The following is a 24,091-nucleotide window of genomic DNA, read 5'->3' on the forward strand; positions in this document are numbered from 1 at the left end:
CTTTAAGAATATACATACAGTATGAAACAAAATCAACTTTTTTCCACAGGTTTGCCATGTGCTTTTTATTTTTCATTTCAATTTCAGTCATAGTTTAGATCATTTTATTTGTTACACAAGACATTATAGGCATTGTTCACATACTAGTGATCAAACAAGGACAGAAAGTTTCTACTACTCAGCCTGAACTATCTTCACTTGTCCATTTCAAGGGAATTAAGTCGATAGTGTTATTTTCAAATGCCAAAAATGAATGGGAGTGGATACAGAATGACCGCACAAGGCTTTTTCCATAAACAAAATAAAGACAATGTTATAATGAATGAAGGAGAGGCAACAAATATATATTCAGTAAACAGTTTTCCAGTCATAATGGTTTTACACTGCAAAAAATGTACGTCTAAGTGAGTTAAAATAAGTTGTTAGCGAAATATTAATCTTGAGTTGGTTTGACAAGCTTATATGAATTTATTCATTTAAACATGATACTTTAACTTATATTAAAAGTATTTCTCACTGGTTTAAATACATAACCCCATATTTCAGGCTAAATTATGTTTAAGCAACTCAAATATACCATGTACAACAAGTTAAATAATCTAGGTCCTATTAGAAAATTAATAAATGCTGGTAAAGTCAACTCAAAAAGATTAATATTTAAAATTTAACAAACTCTTTCAATTCCAGAAGGTGTTTATTTTATGCAGTGTACAATGAGCACATACAATAATGACTGATGCACAGAGAGACATGTTGAAATAGGCAGCAGTATTTTTTAGAGTGTATCCTCCATTGAAACTTTATTTGGAATGCATTTAATCATAGCAAAACTATGATGGACACAGGAATGACCACTAAATTAGGTAAACATGTGACACTGCAAAAACAATCAAACAAACAAAATAATTAAGTTAGTGTGCATCACTTAAAAAAATCAATTCTACCAGATATACTAGTAATGGAGTAAGGTAAGCATAGAGTTTTCAGCATAAGACGCAACCGTTCGTTCACAATTTGCCGGAAATTCAAACTGCAAAAACAAAAGGAAAGTCAGCTCCCCTTTTCGGTGTTAATTCAGGAATCAGTTGGTATGTTTAAGTTAAAAGAAAAATGGTTGATTGGAATGCAACAGCAAAGCACTGCATCTGTCAAAATTCAGATTTCAAGTGATGTTATGGGTGCCAGGACAACTGAGTAGCCCCATTCAAAACATCTTAACAGCAGATTGCACCAGCCAGTTTTAACTTATCTTAGAAGTTGAATTATTGCTAATGTGTGTTTAGTATAACTCATTATAATTACACAGAGAAGTGATGTAAGTTTTTCAACATATACAAAACTTTGCTAAGCTTTCAGCTAAGTTAGGCCCGGATTTACTGAACTGAAAATGCTTATTTGTAAGTTAAACCTAGATGGTGCAATCCAGCACAAGTTCCATATTTTGAATGGTTTGTTGCAATAAAATGGTTGCAAAATAGGCAGTTAAAGTAAAAGAGAGTACTTTTTTTTTCTTCATTATTTTTGCCAATAACGTTAACATTTTGGCACAGGAAGGATCTAAAACAAGAAAAGAACAAGCACTAAAGGAATAAAATAAAATAAGCCATTCTCAGTGAAACCCCGAATTAAGGCTATGACCAAATCAAATCGTATTGGTTCATTCACGAGGGGCAGGAAACTGTGGCTTCATACTGCTATGCTACTGCGAATTAGTGTGTTCCTGCTTTAACAACTGCACTGTAAAAACTGAATCTCTACATGAGTTAAGATTATTTCAATAACATTATTCATTTTATACTTGGTAATATAAAGCAGTTTATATTTATCTTAATACACACAGAAATAAATTTATAATCTGAAATTACTGACAAATTTTATTGTAATTTCGAATGTATTGGAGACTTGGAGAGTATTGGTGATGGAGGGCAAGAGCAAGATTTCCCTATTGAAATATATTAAATTAGCAAATTTAAACTTGACCACTTCAAGTAACAACTATGCACTTTAAATGAAACAATACCTGCATATTGACAATAGTAATTTTACCTTCACCCCAGTCTCCATTAAATATTATAGGCTTATCAAATGTTGTCATGTCATCTGAAACAGGCCAAAAATGCATTCAAACTACTTTAGTTACTCAAACTAGTCAAAACAACTCAAATAAAGATGAATATTTTAGGTTTTAAACTCAAGTAGTTGCAGTTTTTACAGCGTATAGTTTTTCCATTGGCTATAGCCCCTAAGGGAGTGACTCTTCCAGTGACGTACACAAGGGTTGAATTCAAACAACCAAGACACAATCCGGTGCATTCACTTTGAGCTGAAATTTCAGTCTTCAATCTTAACACAACTTTCTCTAGTTCGGACCAGAAAACCTCCATAAAACCTCTTCTCAAAATCACATACTTGCAGTTTCACAATCCGTTTTTTTAACACTCTTTCACTGCAAAAATCAAAAAATCTACATGACTTGAAATGACTTAAACTCCAGAATCTTGAGTAGTTTTAACACATTTCAATTTATTTACTAATAAAACCTAAAATGATTGGTTAAAGAGGTTTTTTTTTTGTTTGTTTGTTTGTTTTTCCCTAGTTTTTGACTGGTAACAACATAATGTTAGTAGTGTCATATTAGCTTTTTATATAATTTAGATATAATTTTCTAACCATAAAATCCAGAAATACTTTCAAAATTACTGAACAAGTAAATAAATGCAAACTTGCCATAACTACTCAATCAAAAATTACCGAATCAAGTCATTTTAACTCATATAGATTCTTTTTTTTTTTCAAATGTGCCCACTAAACTTTCTTGAAGACCAAAGTTTCGATCACATACGGTAAACGTCATCACTTCAGCCAGTGAACTGTGCACCAAATATATAGAAATAAAACTCTTCAATAATTTAAAGTGTTAGAACATATTATAGACTATTGAAATTTCAGAATACGCAACAAAAACAGAAATCATCAACATTTTCGGGTAGGAGGGTAGTGTGGGGGTGACAGTTAGCCTAGTATTAGCCACTGGATAGCTTGTTTGCTAGCACAGGGTCACACAACAGCAATGCAAAGTGAGCACTGAACAGGCGGTTTTGTACAGGCGATTTCACATTTGCCTGATTTTTGCAAAAAGTAGTCGCGTCTATTGAAATAAGACAAGAGAAAGTTGTAATATTGTAAAGCAGGGTTGATAGGAGAGGTGTCTGAATGGGCCAGCCTTCATTTTGCGGAACTGCTATGTACAACAACGGGAAATATACATGTAGAATTACTATAGCTAGAGTCACCACCTCAAAAGTAGTAGTAAAGTTGGACTACACTGCTAAAATGTCAATTATCTTTGAGTCTAAATTAAATTGTCAGAGTACAATATTGTTCATTTTGCACTCTAAATAAGTAAGATACAAAAAAAACATCAAGGCATGTTTTCTTAACTCTCAAGAAATTTCTCAACTAATATAGGCATTTTGATCTTAGCTAGATTGAATTGCACTTCAAAATTGTCTTTTAAAACAAGTCTGTTGATCCACGTTGCTGTTATGTTGTGTGAATTTGACCTTTTGTTTTAACAGTGATAGTACAAACAATATACAGAGAGGCAGTTGGTTTAACTATAGCATCTACACGACGCCATTTCAAGTCTCAAAATTCTATAACTTCTTGTGGTGATTTTTGTCCCAATGTGAACTTTAAAATGAGTAAAATCATAAAGCATTGAAAATCATTGACAGTTTCATTTCACAGCTAGGAGAACACATGGTTATATATTATCTACAATGTGTAATGGAAAAACCGCATCAACCCTGCTTTTCAGTGACAAAAAGTGAGTATTTTAACAGCGTGTCTGTGTGAATGGAGAGATCAGGGCGTAGAGACAACAAAGGAGTACCTGCACTGCAAAAATGAACGTCGGCATGAGTTAAAATGACTTGAATTCATAATATCAATTTGATTGGAGTAGTTCTGACTAACTTAGGCTTCACTCACGCATACGCCATCCCTGCATATTCCTTTAGATGTCTTAAGTTTGTAGGCCTAGATATGAGGACTTGTTGAAATATTTGGAATTGTCTGCCATGTATAAAGTGAAATAATCCTAATAAGTCCTATTTCACCACTCATTTTTATGTTGATCCAAAGCATTTTACCTAACTTGTATACTTTGAATTAACATTTATTTTCAGATAGAAAAAGATGATACAAAACCGTTATTTGAACTCATTTTTGAGTGTATTAAATGCATCTAAACTAGCCATAATTACTAAATCTAAATAATTATTTTAAATTCAAGTCATTTTATCTCATATGAATAATATTTTTTTGCAGTGTGAGTATTTCCGCCTGGCCTCTGCGTCGCCCCCTGGTGCTCACTGCTCGTCCTCTCCGAACACGTCATTCTGTTTGCGCTTCATGTTCTCAAAGTCGAAGTCGGAGCCGGTCATGCGTTTGTAGATGTCTTTAATGTCGTTGCAGGTGGTTTCAAAGTGAGTGGTGGCATCGTAGGACCGCGACGCGAATATCTGTGGCACAAAGAAGAACATGAGAATTCTTTTTTTTTTTAAATATGAGATTGATTTATTTCAGTGATTAGCACTTTCTCAAACATGTGATATGCTGTATGAGATCCGCAAAAGCTAATCATAATGAATGAATGAAGCAGTAAACCAATTAAGTTGATAATCTGAAATATACACACACATAAATCACAATGACAGCACCATTATTAAAGCAACACAGGAAGTGGCACTTCAATTGCATGACTCCCTAGAAACAGAAAGTTAAAACCATACTACAGAACATTCTTCTGTGGATATAGATATGTTTTGTGTCATACTGTGGAAGATTATAGCCAAAGGAATAGGAACATTTCCATGGTCCAAAAAAGACTCACAGTAAAGATGTTATATTTTTTAGTGCAATAAAAATAGCCAGAATAAAAAAACATGCATTTTTGTCTATTTTTTGGCTAAAAAGATTTCAAGACATTGCAGAAAACAAATCTTGTTTGTGGATATTCTTTACTAGGAGACATTTATTCTAAAAGTCACCATATTTAATCTAATAGAAATTAATTACTATCGTATTAGCATATACTAGCATTCTAACAACAATTACGCCTAACAAACCTTATATTAAAATAATTTCTTACCTGACTGTCGGATCCATCATCTGTGGGCTCGTACATGTCACTAATGGCCACAAACCTGCCAGACACAGATTCATCAGTCATACATGATCTTTGTACATACTAGTACATGGAATGCTTTTCTGAATACAAGCTTTAACATTGCTGTGAGACTGACTTCTTGTCTATGGGCTCGAGCAGCTCCAGTGCAGGTGCGATCTCGGACTCAGGCTCGGCGGTCTCCACGGTGGTGCTGACAATGGCGATGTATTTGCCCTGTGCCGCCACGTTATGAGCGTATGAGATCATGCACACGTAGATGTCTGAGGAGAGAGAGGGCAGAGCAGGGAGAGGATAATTAGGAAACAGCACGTGGTGTTTGGCTTCTCTAATAATTACTATATTATTCCCTTATTGTTCAATTTATAAAAGCAAGAATAATACTTCTTAGCCTTAACATGTACTGTGTACACAGGGAACTGATTTTTTTTTATTTTTTGGGAGGGGGGATTTGCCAGTTAAAAAAAGTGTTGTCAATGTTACTGTTTATCATGATCTTTCCTGTAGCAATATATTTCACTCAAAATCTTTCACTGTGACAGACCTATATGAGCAGGTGACAGGTGCCCTGTGGTAGACTGACAGATTACTGACACAATAACTGGCATTAAAACATCGACCTTATGATTTGTGTATAAAAGCTCTCATCATCAGTGTGTTAACTAAACACTAAGTAGTCTAACATTTAATGAAAATACCTATTCAGAATACTAATAACTTTATAATTTGGTATAATACAGTTATTTTTCTAAGTATTGTAAAGACAAATAGGAAACAGCTCTGCTGAACAAATGGAGTAACTAGTTGTTTAACCCTATTACGCATTTTTACACTATGATGATTATATGATGAAAGTATTTAGAAAACAGTACTCAGCTTGAAGCATGAAACAGAATATGTTACAAAATACATGTTATGCAGGTATTCAGTATTCTGTAACAAAATACATTTTGTATTCCTCCTATCACTGCAGGTGCAGGGCTCTCACCTGAGTTGCGGTTGACTTGGTTCTGGGGGATGATGATTTGGCAGGAGTTGGCGTCGTTGGTGTTCTTTATGGGGTGACTGAGGATGCAGATGACCCTGATGACCTGACCTGCTTTACGCACACGGTCAGGGATGTAGCTCGGGTCACAGATCAGCTGCTTACAACGCGCCACCTGCAAAACACACAGGAGTCAGCTATAAACATATGAAGGGATCATTTTTCAAAAAGGATGAAAAACAGATGTTGTAAACACTTAATGTAAATTAAAAAAAAAACAAATTAAGCTATGTTTTACAAGTACAAATAGTATTTACAACTACTCAGCTTCACATCTCCAACAATGACAATTACAAAATACTAAAAAGAGAATAGGAATTCTCATGATCCAAGGATCCTTTGAAACATTAATACTGATCGCCTTATTGCTGTAAACATTCCTGAGTGTGGAAATGTAAACTGTTGCTTGTAACACAATTAGCTTGTAACATTTAATTCAGTGTAATGAAAACCTGGATGCTCTACCTCTCCTTCAGACTTGACTCCGACCACATGGCCTCCCTCCATCACAATCTCCTCCACAGGTTTGTTCAGCATGTATGTCCCACCATAGATAGCACTCAACCTAAAAAGCACAAGGCAATTATTTAAAAACATTTAAATGATTACTTTAGGTGGACCTTTAAGTGGCATTTGTTTTATGCCATTTAAATGCATACCATGTAAATTTTCAGGTAAACAGCATACCTACTTGTCTGCCAGCAAAGCAATTCTCCACAAACAGGAGGCAGACCCTCCACCAGAAGAAAAGTTACATACAAATTTTTAAGTCCAGTCAATCACTAACCTTAAATTAACCTCTGACAAGATTAGACTAATAAATAAAAGTAATACATACTTTTGTCTAGATTAAATTAAAATGGAAAATTTTATTTAAAAAAAGGTTTCAAAGGTGGTCATCTGGACCAATTCCTCCCTTTAGGTCTCAGGCCAGAACCATCAAAGTGAAAATGGCTTTTGGATGGGAGCCGAAACATGTCCAGATGATCACTCCTAGATGAATGAGGGAGTGTGTGTATTTTTGTTATATGCTAAATTATTTATCAAACATTGTCTCAGCAGTATTAATCATAATTACCCAACATTTTCCCCAGAGTATTGTGTACCCATAATGTTTACCTAGCAAAGCCCTGTGGCAGCTCGCCCAGCCCATACAGGGGGTAGAGGTAGGGGCTCTTTCCATATCGAGCCAGAGATTCACTGTACAGATGCGGTTGATTGTTTCCAAACACGGCATGTCCATGTAGCTGAAAGAAGAGAGAATATGCTTTTATTCTTCTACTGACCAACAGTAGTGACAGGCTTTTGGTTATTACAAAGTTAAGGAAATAGTTGAAGAACAGTAAAACAATGCTTAAGTCTGGGGTCCATGATAGTTACTATCTCTCAAAGCCCTTTGACACATGCAACTGTTCACATGTTTATGTTGTGCATGCACAGCTTTAGACCAGCTTCTTTTGACAGAGATATGAAGCAGGGCACACTATTATCCCTAAATGTAACATATCATATCATATTATCATTTGATAATTAGATGCAAACAGCACACAGTTGTCTGGTTAAGACATGAATTGAGGATTTTACAAAGCAAAACAGGTTAAATCCTCCAGCTAAGGTAGTCCTGACTCCTAACCAGTCAAGCAAAGCTCAAGATCTGGAGATCTTAACTTTAGATGACTTTAGACCTTACAATATACTCTACTGAGGGAAAACTAGATTCAATGACACCCGTCTTAATATATCACAATGATTCCATTGTCAGTGTTATTCAAATCATGTATTTTTGCAGTTTTTTAACAGTTGAGAGCAACTATAAAATACATAAATAAGAGGTAATTAGCATGTAAAGGTCCATAGTTATCTGATGTGCTGCACTTACTCGTCTGTCCTGTAGAGGGCAAGGGCATGTCCGGTGAAGTCGATGACATCTTGTCCCAGGTCAAACTTCTTATAAACGTCTCTCATTGTGGTGGTTTTTGGGTCGACACCCTCAAACGTTTTGGGGTCATTCTCGTCGAAGTTTGCCACAAAAACTAAAAACTTTCTAAATCTGCGCTTCTCGAACATGCCCATCAGATCTGAAATGACGAAATAGTAGCATGAGGAGAGCAGGGTTACAGCAGCAGTGATTTCAGATAACATCACAACATCCTAGATACAAGATAGATACTTTTTATGCCATACTGTGGAAGCTGTGGAAGCCAAAAGAACTTCTTAAATTTTTCTTAGGGACCTTTAGTTTGATAAGATTAAGAAATGACAGCATCTACTATACAACAGAGTTTACAATGACTAATTATGATCCCTGCTTCGTGTATTAAAGCTGTTTGAAAATCTTGCAGTTTATTGGTGATGTAGATAATTCTTATTTATTTGTCACACATCATAACAAAGCATCAGCACATTCATTTATCTGTTCCATGCCTGTACTCAAGACAAACAAACAACTCTGACATTTGCACTGTCAGCCTTTCTCAGGAAGCACCAAGCACGAAAATAAATAAACAGGGGCTATTACACGTCTGTGGACTATTAATGACATATTTAGATCACCACATTACCTTTTATTATTTTGGATGCTATATTTGTCAAAAACCATATATTAAATTTTAAAATTTGTTTCACTTTATTTTTTGGTGTTCTGAATCCGTGCATCCCGCTAATGAAATTACAGCACATCGCACCAAGCATGTGTCAAGTTGTAGTGTACAGTTTGTATCATGTATTTGTATATTTATGGAGAATTGTCGTGTGGGAGAATGAGTGACATAAGGTTGTGGGTGGAGCATTGGGCAGAATCTTACAGCTAACTATAAGGTGGTCTCAAATTACTCAAACATGCATGGATAACATCTAAAACCTCTTCAGATGTGTTATAACATGATCAAAAGCTCAAAAATGTTGATTATGCATAATACCCCCTCTTTAAGATATCTATTTACTGAAATAAATGATAAATAAATAAATTATTATTTGGAATTTTCTTTTTTTTTAAAGTTATTTTATACCTTGTAGAAAATGATCTACCTAAGTCCGTTCCAGGATGAATGAGGGATTACAGCAGCCATGTACATAATGCAGTGTACTGTGTAACTGTGGGCAGGCAGCATTGCTTTCATAATTCTACAGTTTGTGGTGTTTGCCCCCATTCTACCATCTGAAAAAACACCATTGAAAACCTGCATAGGACAGGCTAGCTGACAAAAAAATGATTATCATTTTACTTCCTGGTTGTACATGGGCAGTAGATCTGATATACGTAGAGCTATTTCCATAATTGTTACCTAGCAATCATAATAATAAGGACTAAAGCTTGTCTGAGTCATACAATAGTAATAAGTGGCAAACAAAAATATGACAACACCTTTATAAGTCAATGAACTGTCAGAAAATGTGATCCCTGTGTGTGAATTGCCCCTGAATTTTGGATGGATTTTTGTATTTTGATGACACAGATAGAGAGATTTCTTTTGAAAACTCAGCACTACTTCCTGCAATGTGGTTCTGGTGCAAAATTATAATAAACATTTACCACAAGTGCCACCTCATATAATAAGGTGCATTATGTGATGTTTCTGAAGGGACCACTACCAGTCCCCATGATGATACTGCCTAGAATGTTCCACAATATGGCAATGAACTTATCTCCATGGAGACAAGAAGGTAACGCTACCAGGCCAAGTTGCAAGTCAGACCTATGGAGAGGCGAGCTGTGTCAATGTAAGAATGTATGCTTTTTCAGTTTTTGTTTTTTTTCCAGCAATAAAACAGCATAATTAGGTACATGGGCGATATACTGTGCATATGTTAAAGGCAAAACAAATAAAAACCTCTCACCAGAAAAGTTACCATATTGCACCTTTATGTAAAAATTATAAAACCTGTCATATGTGTTTTAAACTTGCACAGACACCAGAGACAAACAGAGACTCACTTGAAGCCAGTGCCTCGGTCTCGGTGGAGGGAACTTTGTAAATCTTTCCTCCTTTGTAAACGAAGCTCCCCTCCACCACCTTAAAGTCCAGGTACCGGGTCACCTCTGTATACAGCAGCATCTTCACCAGCTGGCCTAAAAAACACAACAGCAGATTATCAGCTATTTTGTTTTGTTTATTCATTTGTGTTTTGGCTAATTCACTTTTTATTATTTTATCCCATATTGACAATGGTACTCTGGCCAATGCACACAACCACACTTTATGATACCCATTTTGCAAGGAATCTGCAGAGAAAACTCAAATTTATAGCACTGTTAAAGCTTTTTAAGAGCTGGTGGAGTGATGTGGTGCTGTGGTGTGCATTGGTGTTTAGACTTCCTTCTCTTTCTTCTTATAATGGTGACTCTGAAATAATAATCACTATTTTTACATTAAAGGCCCATATGTTATAATGTTGTTTCCTTGTCAAAAACATATCTGGAGTTGTGTTTTGCTCACACATGTTTAACACACAAATTTACGATATTTAGGCTGAGTTCAGAAAGCACACTTGTGATGTCATGTGGTAATACATTAAGTGCCCACCTATGTTTTTAGTGGTATTATTTACTAGAATTATTTGGATGATTTCAGCACAGAATTGGTGAGCTCTTCTGACCTAAAGGTAAAAGGAAGCTGTTGGAAACTACCACTTCATGGCATCACAAGGTGGAACAGAACATTTTGAGCTTTGGGGATGAAGACAGACTAATAATAAAGGGTTACTCAAATATAAGGAGGTAACAACATTATAACATGGGTTAAAGCTCACGGGAATCCATTTTGTAATATAGGACCTTTAAGTGTCTTTCAATTAGACTTTCCACAATGTTTTCATTTTCAGCACCAGTAAGATTACATAAACAACAAAGATTTTTTATACTTTTTTTTTCATAATTTCTTAAATGATCTGGTTTAGTCTGGTTTTAATCTTGGTTTCATTCTGGTGATACTGGAAAGACACGTGCCATGGTACTTAAATAGAGATGTATAATACAAACCATTGGCCATGAGGAACTTGGGGATGAGGTCAACGTTCCAGTCCCTGCCTCGGCCCATGGACTCAGGGGGAGTTTCCGGCTGGTTAAAACGCTTGTACAACTGTGGAACACAACAACATAGAGATGGCAGAGCTTTAGACAGAGATGGAGAGTAATCAGAAACAGTATTTTAGTGACTGTTTTAAAGGTGCATTGTGTAACTTTTTGGTTGGGGGGTTCATTGCTTGCTTGAATGGATGTGTCATTACTCTGCCTGGAATGTTCCACAGTACATTAAACAGCTCTACCTTCTATGTATAAAATTACAGGTGGTTTTATAGCTAAAAAATAAATAGAAAAACAAGCATTCTGTGAGTGGGGTTACCTCTCCATAGATCTGGCCTGTAACTTGGCCTGGTTTGGTCTCCATAAAGATAGAAATGTTTAATACTATACTGTGAAACATTCCAGACAAAGTTCAATAACATCTCCATGGAGGAAAGCACCAGAAAAGTTACACAATGCACCTTTAAGATACTAGTACTTTTCTGACTACCTTTAATCCTTTATTTCAACTTGAGCAATATATTTTGAATTTAGAGTACTCTTATTTGAGTAAATGTTTTCTCTTTCAGTTAACCCAAACCTTAGTCTCGATATAGACTTGTACTTACTGGTGTAATGGTGGCTATTTTTAATGATCTGAATATGCGCATAATTCATATATTATCAGACTATATTCACTTCAAATCACACATCAGAAGTTAAACCCCAAATAGTACTTAAGTGGAATTGTCAACTAAATCACTTTAAATCTAACTGGTGTTAAAATTTTGGCCACAACAGTTTACTTGTACTTTATTGGCATATTGTAAATGGTAAATGTTATACAGTGCTTTTTCTCCATCAAGGCACTTAAAGCGTTTTACATAAAGGAACCACTCACCATTGACACATTCATAGGCCTGTGTTCACAGACACTTGGGCAAGGTGGGTTTAGTGTCTTGCCCAAGGACACAATGACACTGTGGGAGTTGGAATCCACAACCTGTGAGTCAGTGGATCTGACCGCTCACCAATCAAGTTTATGTCGAGAGCGGAATTTGAATTGCCAACCTTCGGATCAATGAACACTCTACCAACTGTCAATTTTGTAATTTAATTATTTGTGAATAATTAACATACTGTTTTACAGATTATATTTACTCAAATTATAAATCAGATGCCCAAACAGTGAACTGATTGTTAACTACATAATTTGAAATGTTGTAATTTGGATTACTACATTTTACTAGTATTTTAATCATATAATAATTTAAAAAAATTATCACTTGGGTAAGATTTTTGAATGATCTGTCCATCTGGTTTCTGATACAGCTAAAAAGTGACAGAAGGCCGAGAGAGACCAAGAGAGGACAAGAGAGGCCGAGAGAGGCACTTTTGGAGCAGCAGATGCACAGACAGCAGTGGGGGTAAACTGAGAGCGAGCAGGGGGCAGTTAAACGTATTGATTAGCCCTGAGCAGACTGTACCTCCTCCAGGGGTGTGATCGAAGAGCTCTCCCCTCCGTAGTATGGGTTCCTGTCCATGTGCAGCACCTTTTTCCCATTCACAGACATGATCCCCGACAGAATGCATTCCTGTGAGAGAGAAAAAATACAAATATTACTTCAATGTGCAGTAGTAGTCTTATTAGTCAGTAGTTAGTTAGTCAAAAATAAGTACTCTCAAACCAAACAGAATACTTCCTTAGGAAAAAGATGTGAAAATAAATGTTTTAGCTAGCTATAGACTCAGATATTAGTTGGCTGGTATATTGGGCCAATATTTCGTCAAGAGATGCCGATATTTAGTTTAGTCCAACCTACTATCTAATGAATATGCCTAAAGGTTTATTTGAACTATTTAGCGTTAAAAGGACACCCCAGAAAATGTATCCACACGACTCTCTTTTCCAGTTTGTACTGAAACAGGGTCAGAGATGAGTTTGTAGGAAATTATATAATTTGGGGGAAAATCAAAATCATTCCTAGATATCGGCAAAAAAATATCAGCAGAGTTTATCAGCCATCAGGTTCTCTGGATTCTAAACAATCTCTAGTTTTAGTTCAACATACAGTAGCTAAGTTAGTGACAAATAAACACAACATGATAAATGATAAATTAAAGTAATAGTAGTAGTAGTAGTAGTAGCAGTAGCAGTAGTAGTCGTAGTAGTAATAGTGGTAGCTGTAATAGTAGTAGTAACCAATTCAATACTATATAGTACCCTTAACTAATTGCTATTGATTATTTGTTGAATACAGCAGCTGTTAGGTAAGGTAATACTTTGAACCTAAATGCTCCCTGTATTTTAATGGGATTTTGTATAATGATGATAATATTACGCTCTAATTCCTGTATGCTGTATTGCCACTACACTGGTGAAAAATTATGAGAGTAATTATGAGTAAGATAATGTATAGCTTATGACACCTGAAAGACAGTTTGTCCTCTACTTTGGACCCATCCTTCAATGACACTGGGGTTAAACCTGTCAGGAGCAGTAGGACACCAGGGACCCACAGTTAGCTTACATCATGATGACCTAAAGGAGGATTTGACCAATGTTTTATGTATTAGATTGATGAGCAAACATGCAGACTCTTCACATAAAGACCCCACCCAATAAGACCTAAGAACTGAACCTGGGGCCTTCTTTTTACAAGCCACCATGCCACCTTTACTGATGACAAATAATCAATCAATTGTATTTTAAGTACATCTTAAATGCTACCTTCAATTCTATACATTCTCAATGGTCTTGACTCTTTATTCAGTTGCATAGCATAGCCAAAAATAGTTCTACATATTTTAATTCGATTATTATTTCCATTAGGCCCATATAAATCCGTTAGCCGATTAATCATGAACACAACAAAGACAGAGATTAGTTTGAGACATGATTAAATCAGAGGGGTGTGCGCAAAGTCTGCAGCCAGGGAGGCACAGATGACCAGTACGCATGCGTAAAATCATATTCCGCTACAGTACTATCATTGTTTACAGCACAGTGATAAAGAAAACAGCACACAGTCTATCGCTAACTATGATTGCAACTAGTTTATTACATTACGGCGCTATTATGTTGGTTATTGCTACGTTATAAGGTATTGGATACATCCATGGAACAAGTCAAAGCGCAATGTAAGAGATAGCGTGGGTATTTGACAGTTTAAGGCGTATTTCTGTCGCATAGGAGGAAATTGTAGTGGCGTCGTCAGCGTCTACAGAGCATGGAAAGTGTTCAGTCATTGAATGGAGTGATGTTACGGCCTGCACCGACGCCAAACGAGGCCTATGCGTGCACAACCATCACACGCTGCAAAGGGGTTACGCCCAATGAGGTATTAAAAAAGCTAGAGAGATAGAGCATCGCCATAGTAACTTATAGCAACCAATAGCGCGTTCCAGTAGACAGGTTTGACTGTAAAAAATCTACTCAAGAACTCATACAAACTAATTAGGGAGCTAGACTTTCTCAATCTAATTGATCTAAAACACTATGATAATTGGCCTTTGTGAACATGTGTACTTTATCTAGTACTAATAATACAATCTTGGTGTGAAGTATACAGTATAAGTATCAGTGGATGTGCCTACAGATGTTGTATTGACAGTTAAATTCTGCATATCATACAGTCCCAGTGTTTAGTTAGTGTTTAGTGAATATTCCTTTTCATAATTTAGAAATGTCCTGACAGAAACAAGTGAAATTCTCTACATTGAGAACATAAAAAAGGTTGTCAATATATGTTAATTCAAACCTTTATTCAATGACATTTCTGGTAATGTTTTAACATTATATTAGAAGTATACAGTCCTTCTCTTACAATCACAAGATGGCCGCCGCGATTGCCACGGTAACCGAATCTATGGAGTCTCTAGCCTTTATTATAACTCATTGGTTACGCCTTGAAGATGCTACTGCCTTTACGCACGCCGCTGTATCGTCCCCATCAAATGGAAACGTAGCATGGGACTGTTTCGAAGAAAGCTAAAAGCTAAATGCGTTAAGCTAAACAACATATCTTGCACAAATGTTATGGGTAAGAGTAGAATGGATACACTCCCAATAGGAGCCAAACATGCATCTAGTTGCGGTAATAATGCGTGAATACTTACTGTGAGCCCGGTTCCCAAAACAATCACATCATATTCCTCATCCATGGTGCAAGCAGCGCCTCTCCGTCTCGCCCTGTGTCAGAAAAATGAAATGAAGGGTACCGAAGGAAGGGAGGATACGGTTCCTGCTGGATACAAGACAGATCCTCGCACCGGTGTTCGGCTCTGTTCTACCCAACCAGCTGTTCCCAACCAAATTAAAAACTGTAAACTATCATTCGCCAGAAAATTGACAAAATGTGAAGTGACCACACACACACACTGTCACCGGCGAGGACAAGCAAAGATGGCCCTGATCGTACAACTCGGGTACAATGTCCTTGCGCGTCGACAAATAGTGCGCATCCCGTTTTACTGCGCCTGCCTGGCTGACACAATAGGTCAGCTACATCCCTCTTTTCTGTAATATGAAACTCCTCTCTTGTGCCATCCCTTTATTTAACTGTTAACATACACTTGCAACTTGTCACGACTGTTTTGCCACACATAAACGTTGGCATTCGCTGCTCGTTATCCACGTTTAGACAAAATGTATGCCTATATTTTATTCCCATGCCTCTTTTTGCGTTGTAGGCGCAGAATAGCGTGAAGTCAGATGAGAGGTATCCTTCCGCGGCCACCACAGCTGTGAGGAAGCCAGGGAGTTGCTTTCACTGACAGAGAGCGCACCATTTTATTACAATGGAACGATTTTGCATTCATCCTCGAGCAAACATCTGAATATGGCTGAAACTTTTCAGATGCACTGGCTCCTATAATGTTAATAACAGGTGACAATAGAACCAATATGGGGGGTATCAGCACCATGGACAGCTGCCAGGTGAACCCCTTATGACAAAGCACATAATGAACCAAAGAAACTGCTAAAAGCTATGACTATACATTTCTATACACCAAAGTGGCACAGTTTAGCTAATGTTACAGCAACGCTTATAAACCCGTACAGTGTATTGTTCTGCAAGACCAAACTAATATTAAAAGGTTAATTTGACCAAACAGTTGTACAAATATTTATATATATTTCATTAAGGTCTAGCACATTTTTTTAATGTCTTGATGCATTTAAAGTCAGGTTGTAGTTAAAATACACTGCTTTTAAGTTCAAAATAATGATATTATTGATTAAAACCAGGGGACATGGTGCAATGGGTTGAGTTGCATCACAATTTGGTCAACTTTCTCTTCAAAAACTTCATTTTATCAACAAAAAAACATGCCTTTCGTTGACCCAAATTTACGTGTACAGCGAGGAGACATATTATCTGGGTGTTACTGTATTTCCAGTGGGTTTAGGGCAGGGCAAAGGGCTGAATGAAAGAAAAGAAAGAAACAGGAAGCGCTGCGTCCTGGTGCGCACATGACTGTCAGCTGATGCGCATCACGTGACGCACAGACTGCTCTTTGCGGAAAAAGTTTAGCGAAAATGGCAGAGTCGCGATGGTCAGCGAAATCAGCTTTTATCACATATTTTTAGTTTACTTTGGATCACGGGAGCCTTAACGACGCATGTGCCATTGTTGATATGGTCATCTGACAGGTAATACTTAGAAAATGTCCATATTTTGATTGAAAAGATTTGGGGAGTCGATGCTAAACAGATGTCTTCAGGCTAATGCTAACAACTGTGCATTTGGATTCATTGCAGCGTTCACAAGAAGTTATTTCATTTTGGTAATAAATATAGTTTGATTTTTAAATAATAATAATAATAATAATAATGTATATATATATATATATATATATATATATATATATATATATATATAGTTTTATTTTGCGTGTTGATTTTCTACGGTTCATTATGCAAATATAATCTAAAGTAATGTGCCATTATCAAATATCCTGTCTCAAAAGTTATTCTGATCTGAAGTTATCAATAAACAAGACTTAGTAAAAGTCTCACATTTTGTGTCCTTTGGCAAGACACTGCATATCAAGAAATAAATCAGACTATTTTCATTAATTGCCACGGTTTATTCTCCTGCATATTAAAGAATCACTATGTAACTTTCCTGGTGGAGGGTGATTTTATTGCCTTGCCTGCAATGTTCCAACATATGGCATTAAACTATCTCCTTGGAGAAAAGCATGTGACCTCGCCAGATAAATATGTTTTAATGCTATACTGTGGGACCTTCCAGGCAATGCAATAACATCTCAATGAGATTTAGCAGAAAGTTTACTTAGTGTACCTTTAAATACTAATTGTTACTAAAACTAATATCAAAACTAGATACCCATTTGATCAAGCATCAATACTAAAAAAGCCACATTCACAGTACAAAATGTGATCTTTCCTGAACAGTATGTATTTTCGATTTATCAGAATAATTATAAAGAAAGTACTATTACTAATTAGCTTTTTAAAAATCTTTATCATGGTATTAAAATCAGTATTACTTTTACAAAATTTTAGTATCATGACAACACTACTGCATCTATTTGGTGTGTGGTGTTTTAAATTGTCTTTCAGTTTGCCCCCTGTCCCATCTTCTGCTGCTGGACATATCACCTCCCTCACTGAGCTCAAAGCCTACCTCAGCTCTGCGTTAGGCTCTGGACCACACACAGTCCTGCTGTTTCTACAGGAAAAGGTGAGTACATGAAATACAACTGTGTAATTAATCCAGTTTTAATACATTCTTTTTATTGCCTAGCTCTAACATACAAGATTATTATGCAGTTATAATTTTAGGTTCTTTTTCAGAAAAAGTCAGCTCACACTCAGCAGTTGATCAAAAGTGGGGTATTATTGATTAATAACCAAGAATGTTCTGATCCATTTTGGGGCTGCGGCTTTTGTAGGAAATCATGTTATTTTCTAGTACTATGACACAATCGAATAATTTTATTTCTTTAAAAGGTTGAAAATCATTTTGTAAGACTTAAGGTTAGGGTTAGAGTTAGTCTCACCATTATAGTACCAGTGTTGTTGACAAGAAAATTCCTATGTGATGTAAAGCTATTCTTACCCTGGTGTGACAAAGTATTAGAATGACTTCCCTATTTTCACAGTTCCTCTGCAAAACCCGCTCTTAACAGTATTAGCTGTGGGTAGTAGTGGTTAACTTTTATTGTTTGTTTTTGATTATTATGTTAAGATAATTGTGTGTACTATAATTGGGCTATACATTAGATAATAATAATATTGATCTTATTACTAAAACTTGACATTTTGGCATCCCTAATTTCATTCTTTATTTAATGTTTATTTGTTATTTTTAACAGTTGAGCCAAGATGACTTCACAGTTTACGGAGGTGTCTATGGAAACAAAGAAGACAGTGCCTTTAAAAATCTGGAGGTAAATGTGTTGTTGCCATGTACATTGACCTTTTCTCATACACAAGCTCTACTCCAGGCCAAGTAAGAGTCAGGTTGGAGGAGATTCAAGCCCGCTCAGAGCAAAAACAGATGTTTTCCACTGTAATAAAAGAAAAACAAGAACAAAACATGCTTTTATTTTAGTCTGTTTTTTGGCCAAAAAAGTTACATACTGGGGCTTTAACATAGCTGATTTTCAAATGATCTTTCTTTTAAAACTGTGGCCCATAATACTCTTAATAAAATAATTAGCGGACTAAAAAACTAAACCACAGTTTAGTCACCAGTTCCATTTCAGATTTTTAATTAATTAATTAATTAATCATTGCATTTATATAGCACCTTTCAAGATACGCTTTACAGTTCATTATTCATTCCACACTCGGTGATGGTAAGCTACTACTGTAGCCACAGCTGCCCTGGGGCAAACTGACGGAAGTGAGGCTGCCAATCTGCACCTTCGGCCCCTCTGACCACCACCATCACTCACGCACACACCACTTTTATACTAGGCAGTGTGGGTGAAGTGTCTTGCCTAAGGACACAGCAACAGTTTTTACCACTGGCGTTCCACTGATTTACACACATTTACACAGATTTAATCATCAAATCATAGAGAAAAACTAACAAGGAATAGTACGTTATGTTATGGTTGGACTGTGTTGTTTTGAAATTACTCTATGGCTACAGTTGAATTGCTTGTCTCTCTCTGATCTTTCCTCCAGGCAGCGCTTCAGTCCCAGTCTGCAGTGTTCTCGGCCTTAGAGTGGTCAGACTCCTCCTCTGTGCCTGCCATTCTGGAGCAAGAACTCGGAGTGTCACCGCTGCTCCTCAGCCCAGACGCTTTGGATGAGCTCAAAATGGACGCCTCCGTCAACAGCCTCCTGCTCATCAGCCTGCCCTATTGCAGTGACGACACTCACTGCAGGGAGCAGCTCAGTAGCAATGGTGAGTGCGAGACAAATGACAAATAAATACATTCATGTAAATGATGCGCATACGGTAGAATAGTATAACAGTTACGTTATGCCATGTTGTAATGTAACTTGGCTAGCAACATGAGCTTTCAGCCAAAACCATCCCAGACTGCTAAATGTGTAGAGCTCACTATTGCACCATTACACATATCGGTCTGGTGCGAGGTTAGTTATAATGGTGTTCCCTTTTAGTGCACTCAAGAGCTGATTTAAAGGTCTTATATTACACACAATTGACACCTGTGAGCTTTAAGCCTTGCTATAGTGTTGATACCAAAAACATACATGGAGTTGTGTATTGTTTCATTCACATATTCACACATCTACATTTCCAGTGCTCAAAATGTTCTGTTCCACCTTGTGATGTCATGCAGTGATAGTTTTCAAGTTAACAGCTACCTTTTACTTGCCTGACAGTGCCATCCTAATCGCTTTTGTATATAATATACAAGGAATGGGCTCTTTAATGCATGGTTGAGTAATTTTTTATTGTCTTGTGTTTGAGGCTTGAGTGCTCTGAATAGTTCTGTTTTCACCTATCTCCTATCTCTGCCCATAGTACTTGCAGCTATTCGAACAAACACGGATGCATGACTTCAAACTGCTAATTTTTCTCCTGGTTTAGATGATGTTATTGGACATGTTATGAAAACTCTGGAGGCCAAGAATATTCCTTACACAGCCATGTTCACCGGACTACAGCCATCACGGGTAAGAATAAAGAGGGACACTCTTTTGTTCATTTAGCATATATTTAATTGCAGGATAGGACAATATGACAAACATGAATATCACTTTTTTTTTTTTTTGATTATCCCGTTAACAATATTCACAAAATAGAATGGCAATACAACAGAAATGTCTAAATTATCCACAGAAGAGCAGTAATATTATAATATTTATATATATATTTGTGTTTTCTTACACCTAACCTACCACCACATACTGCCCCTCCTGTCCCTCCAGATGAATGCAGAGCCATCCCTCTCTGCTCAGGTGGGCCGCTCCCTCCTCCAGGCCCCCGCTCCAGCTGAAGTTCGTCCCCCGATCATGTTCAACATGACTGGGGGCCCCTGCATCATGCTCTGGGCTCAGAACCTCAATGTCAGCTTCTCTGCCACTGCTGCCTGGATCGACCTGAGCGCCCAAACACCCTCTACGTCCGGGTCTATATGCAACGAGACCAACTCTGTGTAAGGACTGGTTATATTAGACTTCTGCAGTATTAAAGAAGAGGCCCTGCCTCTTCAAATTGGCAATTTTATTGTTGAAAAACGGCTTCGTAATTTTATATATATGGCCTGGAGTACAGATAAGTGGGTGGAGCTAGGGGGTAGGTGAAACACTTTATTAGCACTTACACACATCAAATGCAAGATGCAAAAAAGCATCTGTGGTTCTATGAATCCCAGTTGACTTTCAGACTTCAGCTATATTCGGAAATCTTACCTTTATCTTTTGTGTTCATGCAGACTGGTCCTGACCTATACTGAAGGCATTACTCTAACGTGAGTCAAACTCGAATACAATTTGTTTCATCAAACAAAGAACAACTATGACGGAATGTGATTTTTTTTTCCAGCTTCTTCCTGAGCAAGCGTTTTTACAAGGTGTCAGCTCGTCAGTGGTTTTCTCTGGACTCGGTGCAGCTCCGTCAGAACGCAGTCACCGCATCTTTCTCCAGTCGCAGTATTTACGCTCCAGCCGAATACTCGTACCACTGTCAGTCTGTGACCAGCTTCAGAGACGCTCTGCTCATCCCCGCCAACAACAACGCCAGCAGCTGGAGGCTCAACTTCATTGACTTTCAGGTACAAGAGTTCTGATCACAGGCAAATGAAATGTACAAAAATCATATACACATTTTAGTTTGTTTTTTTGTGTGGCCCTATAACAGACTGTAAAGACTTAAGACGTAAAAACTATAGGGCTAATGCAATTACTAATTCCTACAAGATGAGACACAAAATTGGGTCCATGAAAATGAGACAAGATGACATTTTGACATAATTTATAATAAATAATTGATGCCTGTTCATTTTAAACTATAGGTATAACACAATTATATGTGATGCTAAACAATAAAAGCCAATATTTCCACAAAAAATGTTGTAAATGTATGTGTGTGTGTGTGTGTGTGTGTGTAACAGAGAAGGGACAAGATCACGTGATACAAACCTTTCTCACATAAAATCATATTACAGAAAAAAATGACAAAGAAAAGGTTTATACAGTGAATATTGATCCCTAAAAATTATTCTTCCATCTAACATGTATTGAAAAATAAGTCGATATAGTAATGAAGATATAATTATAGTTGTGACAGGCCTGTTTGTCCGAGCCATATGTAAATACACAAGACAGTTTTGTCTCATAAGATTTTGTGTCACGTGATCTTGTCCCTTTTCTGTTTTAATGTTTTTTTGTTTTCTTGATATTGTGCAGATCCAAGGCTTCGGTCTGAGTAACAGCACAAACTTCTCGTATGCGAGTGACTGCGCTGGCTTCTTCACAGCTGGGATCTGGATGGGTTTGCTCACGTCTCTGCTCATGCTCTTCATATTCGTGTACGGTTTACACATGATCCTGCAGCTCAACACCATGGACCGCTTCGACGACCCCAAAGGCCCCTGCATCTCTGTGCCTCAGACTGAGTGACCCACACAATACTGACACAAGTGTTTATATGTTAATATGGGGTTTCAAATATACAGTGCCCTCTGCTGATGTTGCTAAGATAGGTTATGGCTGTGGGGGTGTGGCTAACTTTGTTTTGACTAAACAAGGACTGAAACTGGACTAAACCAGGACTGAACCAGAGACTAAGCAATGGATTAGACCAAGGACTATAACCAAGACTAAAACAGTAGTAAAACCAGTTTATAATAGGGCTGGACTAGACCAGGACTAAAACCAGTGGAGTAGGACTAGTGTTTAGACCAGGGGCTGAACCAGTAACTCACCAAGACTGATCAAAAATGGTTAAAAAAGTTAAAATCATAATTATCTCCTTAATACTGTAAATGTTGCAATCTTTCTTATTTCTCTGATAGCACAAGTACTATTCTGAACTCAAACAGTGCCAAAACTTGTATGTGATTGTGTTTTTACAGATTTTGTTTTAGTTATTTTAGCAGCACTTCCTTCTGCGCTGACCTATATCAGCAGAGGGCGCTGGCAGTCCCATTCTCCCGTGTAATATTATTTGTCCAACTTGTTCAGCCAAGGCATGTGTCATCATTACCTAGTGCCAAACCCCTCTTTTACTGTAAACATTTTTGAGTTGTGTTTTCAGAAATCTGTTCGTGCCTCTTAATATTCCTGAAGCAATATGCACTCTGAGCACAGACCGCCTTTAGAGCTACATGAATGTAACTGCTGAATGCTGTACAACTGTTGCCAACTCTTTTGCATTGTAATTAATACTACTGAAGTGCCTGTATATTTTGGTTTGCAAAAAAAGTGTTGCCGCATTTTATCTGTAATGCCCTAATGCAAAAAATGAAGAATATTGAGTAAATGTGTTAAAATGACCTGAATTCAGAATATCACCGTTGTACCCTGATTTAGACTAGTTAAAATTGACTAAAGGTGCACTGTGTGACTTTTCTTGCGGAGGGTTCGTCTCCATGGAGATGATATTGTTTCACCTATGATATTTTATCGCTGAAAAAGCCTTTAACGACATGCGTTCTTACTGTAAACAGCTCTCTCACCTCTCCACAGATCTGACCATTATCAGTGTCTCTGTCTTTAACAATACTATCTCCATGGAGACAAGTAGGTGACTGACACTCAACCAGAAAAGTTACCAAGATGTTATCTGTAACTTATTAATGAATATATTTCTTAGCTCACTTGCAGATAATGTTTGAAACTCAAACCGCTGAAACCTTTAAAGGTGCACTATGTAACTTTTTGGCTGAGATTCCATCACCTGCTTGTTTCTATGGATATGTCATTGCTCTGCCTGGAATCTTCCACAGTATGACATTAAATAGCTCTACCTTACATTTATTCAGTTACAGATGGCTTCATAGCTCAGAAAAACCTACAAAACCAGGCATTCCAACTGTGAGTGGAGTCACCTCTCCACAGATCTCCACAGATCTGGTTTGGACTCCAAGAAGATAGAAAGGTGAAACATTCCAGACAAAGCAATAACATGCCCATGGAGAAAAGCATTTGACGTGCTCTCCACCAGAAAAGTTACACAGTGAACATTTAAATGAGGCAAAATGACTCAAAACGGTAAACATATTCTGATTTTAACTCATTTTAACTTGTGTCCTGAAAAGTTGAGAATGTGGTTCAGATTGCAGCAGTGAAGCATGTGCCTTGTCATGATTGGATAATTTTGAAATGCCAATAAAAGTTAAGTTATTATAAAAGTGGTTAATGTTTAATCAACACACCACTAGTTATTCTGTAACT

The 24,091-nt window shown here is 37.0% G+C and overlaps 2 protein-coding genes across 2 annotated transcripts; one reads left to right on the forward strand and one right to left on the reverse strand.

The window, feature by feature from the left end:
* Positions 1 to 34: 34 nt before the first annotated feature.
* On the reverse strand, positions 35 to 15,673 carry gdi1 (GDP dissociation inhibitor 1). The gene is given in 12 exon segments (XM_020917939.2): positions 35 to 4,526; positions 5,156 to 5,210; positions 5,310 to 5,454; positions 6,180 to 6,351; positions 6,702 to 6,801; positions 7,356 to 7,446; positions 7,449 to 7,483; positions 8,116 to 8,314; positions 10,171 to 10,305; positions 11,215 to 11,314; positions 12,726 to 12,833; positions 15,358 to 15,673. Coding segments are annotated over 12 exon segments (1,338 nt in total). The 5' UTR covers positions 15,403 to 15,673; the 3' UTR covers positions 35 to 4,373.
* A 471-nt stretch (positions 15,674 to 16,144) lies between these two features.
* atp6ap1b (ATPase H+ transporting accessory protein 1b) lies at positions 16,145 to 24,048 on the forward strand. The gene is made up of 10 exons (XM_020917949.2): positions 16,145 to 16,177; positions 16,776 to 16,894; positions 17,831 to 17,951; positions 18,586 to 18,660; positions 19,406 to 19,628; positions 20,283 to 20,368; positions 20,624 to 20,850; positions 21,130 to 21,165; positions 21,240 to 21,468; positions 22,103 to 24,048. Exons 1-10 carry the CDS (start codon positions 16,145 to 16,147, stop codon positions 22,313 to 22,315), a joined length of 1,362 nt encoding a protein of 453 aa, XP_020773608.2. The 3' UTR covers positions 22,316 to 24,048.
* The last annotated feature ends 43 nt before the right edge of the window (positions 24,049 to 24,091 follow it).

Source organism: Boleophthalmus pectinirostris, unplaced genomic scaffold (genome assembly GCF_026225935.1).
Source record: "Boleophthalmus pectinirostris isolate CB_2022bp ecotype Guang Dong unplaced genomic scaffold, ASM2622593v1 HiC_scaffold_8, whole genome shotgun sequence".
Taxonomy (NCBI): Eukaryota; Metazoa; Chordata; class Actinopteri; order Gobiiformes; family Gobiidae; genus Boleophthalmus; species Boleophthalmus pectinirostris.

What these genes read in the sequence shown, in the direction of transcription:
- atp6ap1b (XM_020917949.2), top strand. Translation starts at nt 16,145, where the DNA reads ATGGGGGGTATCAGCACCATGGACAGCTGCCAG. An exon ending in TGCTGTTTCTACAGGAAAAG is followed by an intron (nt 17,952 to 18,585) that starts GTGAGTACATGA and finishes TATTTTTAACAG; the next exon opens with TTGAGCCAAGATGACTTCAC. An exon ending in TCAACTTCATTGACTTTCAG is followed by an intron (nt 21,469 to 22,102) that starts GTACAAGAGTTC and finishes GATATTGTGCAG; the next exon opens with ATCCAAGGCTTCGGTCTGAG.